Source organism: Fundulus heteroclitus, chromosome 20 (genome assembly GCF_011125445.2).
Source record: "Fundulus heteroclitus isolate FHET01 chromosome 20, MU-UCD_Fhet_4.1, whole genome shotgun sequence".
Lineage (NCBI taxonomy): Eukaryota > Metazoa > Chordata > Actinopteri > Cyprinodontiformes > Fundulidae > Fundulus > Fundulus heteroclitus.
Window position 1 is genome coordinate 24,483,043 of NC_046380.1, and position 12,978 is coordinate 24,496,020.

At 39.9% G+C, this 12,978-nt stretch overlaps 1 protein-coding gene across 2 annotated transcripts; it reads left to right on the top strand.

The window, feature by feature from the left end:
• Positions 1 to 2,452: 2,452 nt before the first annotated feature.
• Positions 2,453 to 6,753, top strand: LOC105927176 (vasopressin V2 receptor). 2 transcript variants are annotated; one of them, XM_036124729.1, is made up of 3 exons: positions 2,453 to 3,533; positions 5,350 to 5,481; positions 5,712 to 6,753. In XM_036124729.1, the coding sequence occupies exons 1-3, from the start codon at positions 2,687 to 2,689 to the stop codon at positions 5,798 to 5,800; spliced, it is 1,068 nt and encodes a 355-aa protein (XP_035980622.1). In that variant the 5' UTR covers positions 2,453 to 2,686; the 3' UTR covers positions 5,801 to 6,753. The 2 variants fall into 2 exon arrangements, with proteins under 2 accessions (XP_035980622.1, XP_012719271.2); XM_012863817.3 differs by having other exon boundaries at positions 5,350 to 6,752.
• Positions 6,754 to 12,978: the final 6,225 nt, after the last annotated feature.

Genomic DNA, 12,978 nt, shown 5'->3' on the forward strand with positions numbered 1-12,978 from the left:
TAACATGGTTGCCTGTGTTAGAATTGTAAATTGTAGCTGTGCACTTTGTTTTGTTCATTAGTCTAAATTAGCTTTTCATAATTTTCCAAGTGTGGAAAAGGATGGAAAAAAAGAACACCTATTATGGTTTATTTCAGAAATGTTTTTCTTCTGATTTTCTGATTTTGAAACGACACAATAATAAATAACAATAATATTAATAATCATCCTTATTGTCATTGCCCCATACATTCCAATGAAATTTGTCCTCTGCATTGAGCACATCCTTCGGGGAGCAGCGGGCTGCCACTGTAAGGCTCAGAGTCCCAGAGTGGGTGTCTGTGGGAGTCGAACCAGGAACTTTACAGCATCCCCATAACGCAAGCTCCCTGCTTTCTAACCACTGTCAACATTTCCCTAACAGTTATCCCTTTGATTTTTAATTTGACACCCTTTATCTTACATTTGCCCACTCACACTTTGTTTTTAACATTACCCATCATTATTTGGTTTTTCACTTTACTGAATGAGCGAACGCATTAAAAATCAAGACATTTTAGTTTGAACAATATCCATGGTTTTTAAACTGGATAAAAAATTCTGAACAAGAACTAAAACTGCTTATTAAAGGGAACCTAAGGTCACAAATTGTGCTTTGATACATCTGCATTTAATCGCAGATATAGCCTATGTTAACTGACATGTTCAAGAGGTATGGATTAAAAAATGAAGGTGATCTAAGTTTTTCCAGTTGCTTAAAAAGCTGTGAAATGGCCCTATACCAGGCTCCAAGAATTATCACAATCATGTATTAGTATCGTGGAACCTGCAGATTGTCCATACCTCTATTCAAAAACATTTACTGTGGCATTTTATACAGAAACAAGCAAGAAAAATATAAAAAAATGCTGGGAAGAAAATCTAGAAATCGGATCCTAGAGAATTATGGCATTTTATAATAAAATATTTAGGAACCCTGCCTTTAACAGGCCTGCCAGAGATGTCAGCTTCAGCAGAAATGCAACGTTAGTAGCCAAATTTTCCTACTTGGGATAATTTCCTATTCCGTTGGGATCTGGAGAATTTAATTAGAAACGTTTGGATCTTTACCTCAAAACCTACAGCTTGAGAGCAAAGCCAGTGACAGGATGACCTGCAATTGACCCTTACTGGAGAAATTAGATACATTTATGACTGTAGACTTTTTAACAAAGACCTCTGTGTTATCTTACATCTTTTTGAAAAAAATTTTTTTTTTAAATCCTAAAAAACAAGTGACCTCTCAAACTCTGGGGCGTCTTCTGTGTTTGTGAAAACTCAGAACAGCTTAAATAAAACAGGAAGTTTTAAAATCATAGTCAGCAGACGTGCATCGCTTGGTCTGAGCGTAGTATGCTAAACAGGATAAAGCAGGTGCTGAGCAGGTGTCGGCTGAAGCACACAGTACATCCTGTAGGTTTTGATGAATGATGGTGTCCAGCTCCACCTCACAAAGATAAGAGGTGAAGAAGGTAGGAAGCTGCAACATACTTTCAGAATTCTGTGTGAGTTCTTAGTTATTCTTGGATATAAAGAACAGTCCAAAAGTATTTATGCATCTTTTTTTCCTTTTTTTTTTTTAAATCTGGCTCTGTTAAAACAACAAACAGTTAATTTAGATTCAAACCAATACAAGGTACAACATTACGGTCAGGTGGATGGGAAATGATAGGCTTTCAATGTTCTTACAAATGTGACTGTTATAAATGTGGTGTGTTCACCTCCTTTTACTCTGATCCTCCAAAACTAAAAGCTATAGAGCAGTTAATTGCCCTAAAAGCCATGTACCGGTAAACAGAGTCTGCCTGTGTGGATTTCACATCTCAGCAGAAATGCAGCCGTTCTCCAAAGTGGTTTGTTGGAAAACATCAGTGAGGAATCAGCATCGCAGAGACTACGTAACACAGCAGACACCTAGAGGAGAAAGTTGCAGAGAAGTTGAAAAGCAGGTGGAGGCTGTAAAACGTCCATTTTTATAATCTCACAAAAGCACTTTTCATTTAGCACGACAGTGGGAGAGCATCATGCTCTGGCAAGGATTTTCCTCAGCAGGGACAGGGGAGACAAAGGAAAGACTATACAAGGACTATAATTTAGATCAATGAGCAGTTAAATGTCTAAATATCATTTAATTTAAATTTAATTTAATTCAGTTTTATATTTTGATGTTAAGACTTTGACATTCTATTCACAGTTTTTGATCTATCTATCTATCTATCTATCTATCTATCTATCTATCTATCTATCTATCTATCTATCTATCTATCTATCTATCTATCTATCTATCTATCTATCTATCTATCTATCTATCTATCTATCTATCTATCTATCTATGATGAGCTAATCAAACCTTCTGCAGTGACTTAATGATTGTGAGCTCCTCCCTCTCTGGTTCTTGTATAAAAACTGTGACGCGCAGCACAGGAGACCAAAATAAGAGTTCAACCTCAGCAGAGCTGCACCTCCACCAATATACTGAAGAAAGGACATCTATATAAAGCCGTCTGTAGCTACTCTGATCTGAGCTTTTCATTGAGAAAATATTACCAGAATTGAAGTTAGAGTAAGGCTTTGTAAAGTGTTTAAGTTAGATTTTTTTATTCATTATTAAATAGATTTTTGGTGGGGTTTCTGTTTCAGACCGGTTGTATCCGAGTTTAAATAGAAAATGCGTCTGCTAAATGAGAGCGCCTTCGTGGATGCGCACGACGTTCCGCGGGACGAGGGTCTGGCCCGGGTGGAGATCGCGCTGCTCGGTGTGATCTTCGTGACAGCCGCCATCCTCAACACCGCCCTGCTGCTGGTCCTCTGGAGGCAGCGCAAGCAGATGTCCCGCATGCGCGTCTTCGTCTTCCACCTGTGCCTGGCGGACCTGGTGGTCGCCTTCTTCCAGGTGTGCCCCCAGCTCATGTGGGACATCACGGACCGGTTCGTCGGACCCGACCTGGTGTGCCGCCTTGTCAAATACCTACAAGTGCTGGGCATGTTTTCCTCCACCTATATGATTGTGGTGATGACGGTGGACAGATACCAGGCCATCTGCAACCCGATGGTGAAGTTTCAGCGCGCGCGCACGAGGCTGAACGTTCCCGTGTGCGTGGCGTGGGGGGTTTCTCTCTTGGGGAGCTTGCCGCAGGTTTTTATTTTCTCCCAGGTGGAGGTCGCACCTGGCGTGTTTGATTGCTGGGCGGAGTTCATCCAGCCGTGGGGGCTGCAGACTTACATCACCTGGACCACTCTGGTCATTTTCATCCTGCCAGTTTCTACTGTGGTCGTTTGCCAGGTGCGCATCTGCAGAGCCATCCAGACCAACCTGTCCAAGAAGACTCCCAAGCAGGGAGTAAGGGTCGGAGTCCCGCTGCCAAGCAGAGCCAGCGGAGTGGCCGGGATGTCTAAAGCCAGGGTGAAGACGCTGAAGATGACAGTGGTTATTGTGCTGGCGTACATTATCTGCTGGGCTCCCTTTTTCACTGTCCAGCTGTGGTCCGCCTGGGACGCACAAGCGCCAAAAGAGAGTAAGTAACTGCATTTTCTTCTTATGAGCAGAGGTGGCCCGAAATTATATGGGGCTCTAAGACTACTTTGATTTGGGGCCCTAATTCTATCCATATTTTTTATGTATTTTTTTTCACAAATTTATTTATGTGATAGCTAATAAGTTGCACATACAAATTCACTGATTTGTATTGAAATTATTTATTTATTGTAATGTTAAATTAATAAATAATAATATATAAATAAACATATTCAAATTAATCAACTCAGAAATTATACATTAAAAAGTACTAACAATTTTAATGTGTTAGTATATAAAACAAGGTAAAGAAATTAGGAATTAATTTGATTCATTATGTGTCAAAATATAATCTATATTTCTTTCTGTATTTATTATTTATTTATTATTAAGTATTTCATCCTTAATAATCCTGTCATAGCTCACCAGATATTATATGATTTCCAGCCCCAATTCTTTCCACTCCAATAAATATATAATGTGCTAAATTAATAATTAGGGAAATAAAAAAAACCTGTCTAAGGAATGCATTAAATAAATCATGTGTATATCATAATTTAAAAGTGGGTTAATAATTTATGAACTAACAAGCATGGAAAATCATTAAAAAAATTACTTTCTTTTTTGTACAATCATACATGATTATTTCAGTATTGATATGATTATTCAGTAGTTCTTGTGGTACAGGATATTATGACATTTATTAAGCTGTCACTATGACTCAGTTAATGAACCGACACATCTGATTGGTTAACCTGCTCAGCAACTTAAAGGCAGACCAATCACCTTTTTTTTAACAGGGTTAGGCCCGACCAATCCCTTTGAGAGAAGCAAAACTGACTCATATAAAAAATGGACAAATAGACTATGGAGTAATAAAATAAAATAGATACTTAACTAAATGTGTATGTTTCTAACATATAATGAATATACAATTTCCATATTTATTTTCACATTGAACCATTCCACTTTTTGCATTAACAACTCATTTATGTATCGAATTGTGGCACTTTCATCTGTTGATATAACATACATTGTCATTATTTATGATATAATAATGTCCAGAGTTCTGCGTTTCAATGTATACTCAGCAGAGCAGGCCAGGACGTTCTGATAATCATTTACTGCAGTTTGCTGCTACATTATTAGTAAGCCAGCCAAAAAAAAAAAAAAAAATGTCAATAGATCCAAGCAGATTTCAGTGTTGATTTATGGAAAATATCAATACAATCACATTACCTGAACCAGATTGTGTCCATTTTACAGTAATGCTCCCGTGTTCCTGTAGCCTTTTCACAAAATCGGCTTCAGTTTGTTTCACTTGTAGATTTTAAGAAAGGTTTTCCTATTTTTATTGCTCAGCTGAGTGTGACATATGTTGCTTTTCTTTTTATTTGTCTATCACTTTGCTGCTGATACACTGGAAATTACTTAACCCAGAGACAAAGGCTCTATTCTATTGCAACTGTTATAGCAAGCAAACAATGAATAATATTTTCTGTGTGAGTACAACTGGTACATTCACTGGTTTAAAAAAATTAAAAAAAATTACAAATCTTGAATATATGTTTTAAACTCTTCAAACATTTCTTTAAATGCAAATATAAAATTGGAAGTTTTGAGATCGTAATTCTGTCCTGGAGGCGCTGTCGTGGTCTCCATGCAAGCCTGCAAGCTAAGCCGCAGCGTATTTAGCTTTATAAGTGAGTTATTTTGTCCGGGTTCTTTGTTTTTAGATATATAATGAAAGCCTAGAATTATATGTTTCTTAAATTTCCCTACAAACATGCTACATGACTTCTGCTTTGTCCTTCTAGCTGCAATTTTCACCATCCTGATGCTGCTGGCCAGCCTGAACAGCTGCGCCAACCCCTGCATCTACCTCCTGTTCTGCGGGGAGTTTCCACAGAGGCTGGTGAAGCTCTTGTGTTTACGGCCACTTTCTGCTGGTAATGATCCAATACACGAGGAAGCGACGCTCGTCAGCACTTTGTATATGAGCTTTAAAAATGCCTCAGAGTCAAAGGGACTGTAACACCATGCCTTTAAAGGGGGAACAGAGTGGAGATCTGGGTGCCGGGAAGAGCATACTTTGAGCTCTCTTTGCGTTCCACAGAGAGAGGAAGACAAGATACGCTTTACCTGTTGACTTTTCCAACATTATTGCTTTTCATCGAAGCAATCATCAGGGGAGCAGATCATGGATGGATGACCATTAATGAAATGTGGACAGAATCTCCTTCAGATGTTGGTCTAAAGGAGACTTGAATTAGACTGGCAAGAAAATCAAAAAAGGCTTTTTTTATGTAGCAGAATAGAATATTTCTCAAACCTGAAAGAGACTGGACTTGGATTTGGTAAGGTTTTATTTTTAGTTTTAGCTGCACAGTGTTCTTTTTTTTCATACAAAGGTTGGTCAAATGACTACAATTACAACAATTTATACCACAGTCCCTGAGGTTAAACTCTGAATGGTAAATATTCTGTTAGATCTATGTTTCGTTCTTCAGTGATAAGTTATTATTAAAAAGAGTGAAGAACAAAATACTTTGTATAAATGTACAGAAAGGCTGGATGTTTTGGTCCTGAAAACATATGAACAGTTTTGTACATACTTGTTGATGATGGTGAGTGTCCGGAACAAATGAACAATAAAGCTTTAAACTCCCAATTTCTGTTTTCTTTTCTTCTAGGGTCATACAAATTTAAAATACTGCATGACAATAATAACACAAGAATGTAAAGTAATTTATACTCTGTCACACTGCCTTGCCAAAGTATTCACAAACGATCAACACAAACTATTGCATAATTGTGAAGTGGAAGGGAATACATAATTTTAAAAATGTTTTATGATACAAACAAACAAAAAAGCTGTGGTGGTAGCATCATGGTGTGGGATGCTTTTCTTCAGCAGGGACTGAGAAGCAGGCCAGAATTGATAAGACGATGGATGGAGCAAAATACGGGGCAAACTGGGGCGAGATTCAACTTCAGGTTGACAACAATTGTAAATATGCGTCCTGAGCTCTCTTTGTTAAAAATCTGACATGTTGTACTCAGGGAATGTATTATCTGCAAATTCACAGTCCTGATGAGGAATTTTAACACACAGTGCAGCATACCTGAGGAAGCTTGCCAAATGTTTGACATGCGCTTCATATACATGCCAATAACTTAGATCATTTATTTTTCGCTACACATAACAAGCCATGTTTAAATTATGTTGTGTCTTTCTCCTGCCGTCATAATAAACAAATCTCAACGATGAGCTTTTACCGACACTGGGTTGTAATTTTTCAAGGTTATTTCTAAAGTCAGGACACAGTACATGCATCATTAGATCTGACTGACCTGTTGTGTGCAGTCACTATTTACATGCCGATGTTTTCATTTTAGCAATGTAAACATTACTGAGAAGTTTTATTTCAAAACACTGAGTGTTGGAACCACATTCAGATCATTAATATGAGTAAATAGGGCTGGTCAGTATATCAAGATAAAAAAAAAAAACGGATATAAGATGAGACTATATTGTTTCTATCGAGATGGTCTATGTTGCATTATAATACAATTTTATGTATTCCAGTAGTTTTTTTTTTTTTTAGCTGTTTCTCATATTTATCTACAGCTGTTTGCCTCTGAGACATTTGGGATAAAGCTTTCATTCATGGATGCTTTTTTATAATTACTTTACGAAAAGCATAACATATTGAGATAAATATAATTTATTGGCATTCCAACCTGAAAACATCGAGATATTATTATTGGTCCACATCACCCAGCTAACGGAAGCGTATTGCATTCACCACCGAAAGAAAAATCAGACAGCTTATCTCATAATTACGAGATCAGGATCTCGTAATTATGACATATTATCTTGTAAGTATGACATATTTTCTCGTACCCATGCAGCCCTGGGAGTAACACTGTTTGCTTTTTGGATGAGGTGAGGTGAGAAGTGTGTTTACTTAAGTGAAAGAGACTGCGGTCATGTGTAAAAGTCCTCAAGCCCTATTTATTTAGTACCTTTCGAAAGAGTTGAACCAGATTTTCCAGAAGAATGACTGCCACATTATTTTTGGGTCATTAACACATTAAGGCTGTTCACTTTCCCACGTTGTTGTTTGGACATTTGCTCTCCGGGCCGCTAGTTGGCGACGTCGAGCTGGATTTGAGCATTTGACGAAGAAGAAGTGATTTCCATCAGGAATTCGACATGTTTTTGTTTTCCTCCGGTTTCTACAGCAATATTTGCACATGTGCGCCTCACATCGACCTCTTCACACCCTAGTCCCTCCATAAAGGCGCCTCTGCATGCCGTCCCGGTGTTCCGATCATTGTCCGCGCCGGTCCGCGGTGCTTTAAAGCCTCTTGAATGGGCAGGCTCCGCGGACTGTCTGGACCATGAACCGGGCCTGTTCCTGTTAGAGGAGGTGAGGCTTTTTTTTTTTTTTTTTTTTTTTAGCTCCATGGGTAAAGTGAGCATAGAGACCCGGCTGCAGGTGGTGAGCCTCAGCCAGCAGGGACTGTCCCAGGCTAAGATCGCCCGGCAGACGGGGGTCTCCAAGAGCGCCATCCAGGCGCTGCTGCAGAAGCACCGGAGGACGGGCACCGTGGAGGACCAGAAGCGCAGCGGCCGGCCGCGCAAGCTGAGCGGAGCCGACGAGCGGCACATAAAGCTCATCTGCCTGCAGAACAAGAAGATGTCCAGCAGCGACATCACCTCGGAGCTGGCGGTGACGAGCGGGACCCTGGTGGACCCGTCCACCGTCAGGAGGAGCCTGGCCAGGAACGGCCTGAGCAGGAGGCGCGGAGACCGGAGCAAAGGCTGTCCGGGCGGCGAGAGCCGAGAGGAGGAGAACCACAGAGAGGACGGCGACAAGCTGGAGCAGGAGCTGTCCGCTGCGGACTCGGGGACGGAGGTGACGGACTGTGATCGGGTGGCTGTGGAGGGCATCAAGAGGGAGAGTCTGGACGCTTCAAGTTCAAGTGAAGAGGCGTAGCAGCCCCGCTGAGGGTGTCATCATCAGGCAATATGTGCAGAATAAATGATCATCAGCTGATGATGGGGTCAGCACATGATGAACTATGTGGGAGCAAAAATGATGTATGCTCGTATTTATAGAGGGGATGTCCGTTTTTATGCCAAAAAGTGTCAATCACTACATGCACTTAACAGCAAAAAAAAAAAAAAAAAAGAAACTGTGAAGAAAAACGACGAGTGCCTGGGGAAACCTGTTCAATTGTTTTCTACGTCATTGATCCGAACAGGAAAGGTCTATTTCAGCAGGCTAAAACGACCAAAACAACAACAACAAATCAACCAAAACCTTGTTGATCTGTTCATGAAAGAGGAAAAAAGTCAGGTTCATGTGATCACGTGTTCTTCCTTTATTATGGCGGCGTTTAAACCACATGTATCAGCACAACACTATTCACACTGCCAGTAGATTTAGATTTCACATGTAATCCGTTTTTAATTTACCGGCATGCAAAGAATATTTATGTTTGGAGTTCTGACTTGAGGCTGATGAAGAATCTCTGGAGGTGGCTGAAGAGTAGAGCAATGGCCTGGACTCACTCCTGCATCATACGAGGAAAACATGAAAATGTTAATATTGCTGAAAATTACATTAGGATTATGAATTACCCACATATTTTCTCACACTTCTTGCACCTTTCTCTAATCATGATGCCACGACTCTCCTTGGGCTTCACCATCTTGGTCACTAAGCTTCATATCAAGTATGTAAGGATAAGATACGGTGAAAGCCTGGCCGACTGACTGCATATACTATTGGCCAGGGTAGAGTTTGCCACCTGAAATATTGTAGTCAACTGAATATTGAGTCCAAACAGTCCTTTGCCATTTTGCACACATCAAAATTACGAATAAAATTGTGTTTTGGTATATAATGCAGCCCTGCCAGGAGGCCTTCCAACTTCAGAGACTTGGGGCTCGTCGGAAAAGATGAACAGTCAGAATACCGGTGGAAACGTGCAAAAAGCTGGTGCCAATGAAGCCTTTTCCACTGGTTATTGAGAGTGGTGTAATTTTCCATATACCATATCTTTGTTCAAATGTAAATAAAAACAAATTATTTTTTTTCAAAAATGATACCCTTTGTCTGTTGTCTTATCTGTGTTTTGGGGTCCCTTTGGTCCAAAGAAGAAAACTTTAAACCTAAATCTGCCTGGGGTATGAACAGTTTTGGTACGGAAAAAAATTAGGAATGGGTTTCTCTGGGAACCTTGAGTAAAAATGAAATGGTTTCACCATACCATTCTCTTCTTCTTTTGGCCTTTCCCTTTCAGGGCTTGCCACAGTGGGTCATTGTGTTATTGACTCGCAGGGTAAATTTGGTAAAAGTTGCAGGCTGGGTGCCCCTCCTGACGCAACCCTCTGCATTTACCCAGGCTGGGGACCGGCGCAAAAAAAAGGGCACAGTACACTGTGCTGCCGTTGAAGCTGCATTTCACTAAATCATTATATTAACACACAAAAACAGCTTTTGAGCATGTTTGAGTCTAAGTTGTCCTGGACTGTGATGAAGAAAAACAGGTGAACAAAGGTGTTTGTGTCCTATGACAAAGACGCTGAGTTTCATTGGACTGAAACGTCGTCATCATAGTGGTGGAGATCTCATGTGAATAAACCCCACTACAACCATTTCTACATCTGACTTAATGCTGTCCACTATCTTCTGATCCGCTGTTGCTCAATTTCTCTTTCAGATCCTCCAAGCAAAAAAAAAAAAAAAAAAAAAAACTACTGCTATATCTATTTCCTTTGAACAAATGTGTTTAGTATCTTCTCATTAAAAACAGCAGATTGAAAGACTCACACGGGTTGCACAGAAGACTGACTTTAAAAAAACACTGTACTCCACCTGACCCGATACAAGCTCTGAGAAATGGGTTACATAAACGTGCGTAATTTGCTTTGAAAAGTAAATTTAACAGGAAATGAAGAGTTAATTTTAATGAAATTAAGATGATCAACTGCAGGCGTGGCCTGCACGGTGGAGTAGTGGTTAGCACTTCCTACTTCCAGTGACAAGGTCTTTTGTTTTAATCCCAGTCTGGGGTCTTTCTGCGTAGGGTTTGCATATCGTCCCTGTGTCTCCCTCAGAAACACTTTTTTTCTGCCCTGTTGCCCTGACAACAACACCACTTTTCTCCACTGAAACCCTAAATCTCCAGCGCGCCCAGCTCCAGACCATCTGGTGCCATCATGATGCAGACATCCACAGAAACAGTCCCCGTTTGTGAAGGCATGATCTCTGATCATTTCCAGGTTGGATGTTGCTCAGAGAAGCAGCCAGACCCTCTCGCTACAGGTAGGAAAGATAAAACAGGGTAAGCTACGTTTCACCTCAAGTGAACACAATTTGGCCTACTGCAAATGCAACCATGTCACTTGAAAACCAGTCAAATTGCAGAAAATCCTCTCACATTGCCATCCTCTCCAAATTCATCCAGGGAGAAGAGAGCAGAGGTATAAACTGTATTAGATTTAATTTGATGCTTGCAGTCCTCTACTTCTGATTCCACCCTGGGCAACAGCCCATAACCTCTATATCAAAAACCTCCACAACCCGTAATCATCAAGATCAACCAAAATAAAGACTTGAAATGTGAACCTGTATGTGCAATGAAGGAAAATAATGTCCAAGTTTCAACTAGAGTAAAAAGTTTAAGTTTCCATCTCTATCATTTTGGAGATGGAAAAAACGACCCAGCAGCCACAAAGCTAGTTAAATAAAACAAGCTGTTCTGGTGAAATGTCACATAAAGCATCTCTGAAAGCAGTAAAAGAGATGCTTTTCTCTAAGAAGCATAACATCCGACGTGTCTCTTCTCCCACTCTTAGAGACTCATTAGACCACTTCAAAATGAGCCTGCATCCGGGAGCATCAGCACCAGACATTGAAACACCAAGACCACATCATAGGCACACACACAAAGGCTTGGGAACAAAAAAAAAGAAAAAAAAAAGAAAGGAGGGACCTGCCAACATGTCTGTAGGTGTGTTAGGATCAAAAAGGAGCTTCTACCAGCTTCTTTAAAAGCATCACTAATGTATCCCGGCTTTGTAAAAACACAGAGATGTATGGTTAGACCGGTCACGTTTCTCTGGTAGCCGAGTGTGAGTCATGAATCATGGTGAACACTCTGAAAAGAAACCTGAAAAAGAAACCAAGGAGTTTGTAACCTGCATGTTTATTTTTACCCAGTGGTGCAATAAATGGCGTTGAAGAATAAGCAAAGTCCTTCTCTGGAACCAGGCTACAAGTTACAGTTGGCTAAAAACATCCAGCTTTTAGAGCAACGACTGGACACAAAGTCTGCAAAATAAAAGATACACAGCACACTGCAGAAGTATTAATAACCTGCTTTCATACTGCGTCACATTATAAACTTTAATGTGTTTTATATAAGTGTTCTATAAATTAGGATAGGCATTTCTTGTTAACCAGATTAAAGTACCTTTTGAAAAAACAACAACTTTTAAAACAACCAAGCAAGCCCCTATTTCTCCATGAAAACTTTAGCTTTTTTATTGGTCTGATGCAATTTTTGACTCTTAAATGCTGAGTTTTTATTAGCTGGAAAAAAAAAAAACTTCATAACAGACACGAAGTCTTTAAATCACTGTCAGTCTGTTAATCTATATAATGTTTCCCATAGTATGTTGAGCTACTGAAATAAAAAACTTTTCAATAACATTCTAATTTATTGAATAACACTGTATACACACACAGACACATAAGAAAATTGTGGTTTGCCTTTACATCTACCCCTTTTTCGTCTGATACCCATAAATAAAATCCATCCATTCATTTCCTTTACCCAGTATTTCCTTGCAGGGTTGTCTCCGGCTCTAAGGAGCTACAGGTCCATCATGGTGCAACACAAAGAGTCACCCACTTTAGATCCTGTAGTGATGTGTGAGGATTTCTGAAGACTTCTCTTGGCACCTTGAAGTCCGCTTACAGGATAACGTGCTTTTAGATCAAGACCTGGGCCTTCTGCCAGTTGTTTGGAACACCCTCTCTTTAAATAACTTTGAAACCTCTTTTTCTCCCATACCAGACTTGAAAGCTGCTACAATCTTCTTTCTGAAGGCCTTAAATAGCTTTTTGGATCTCTCTGAGTCATTGCCTTTCAGTTGGACACGATCAAATGGAGCTAAGCAGGACAAACCTTCAAGATGCCGCATACTGATGTTCTCATCACATGTAACAGGTCTGACCTGCGTGTAACGTTAGCCATTTTTTTAAATTACATTTTACAGAAAGATTTAAAAATGCTTTTTTTTCCACTTTCAAATTTTCTTCCACATGTATTACAAGCTGTAGAGAAATGGCTCAGTTTAGTTGAAAGACTGGAAACAACAGAGGGAGCCACCCTAGACCAAGGCAGAATCTAACGACCAGCAT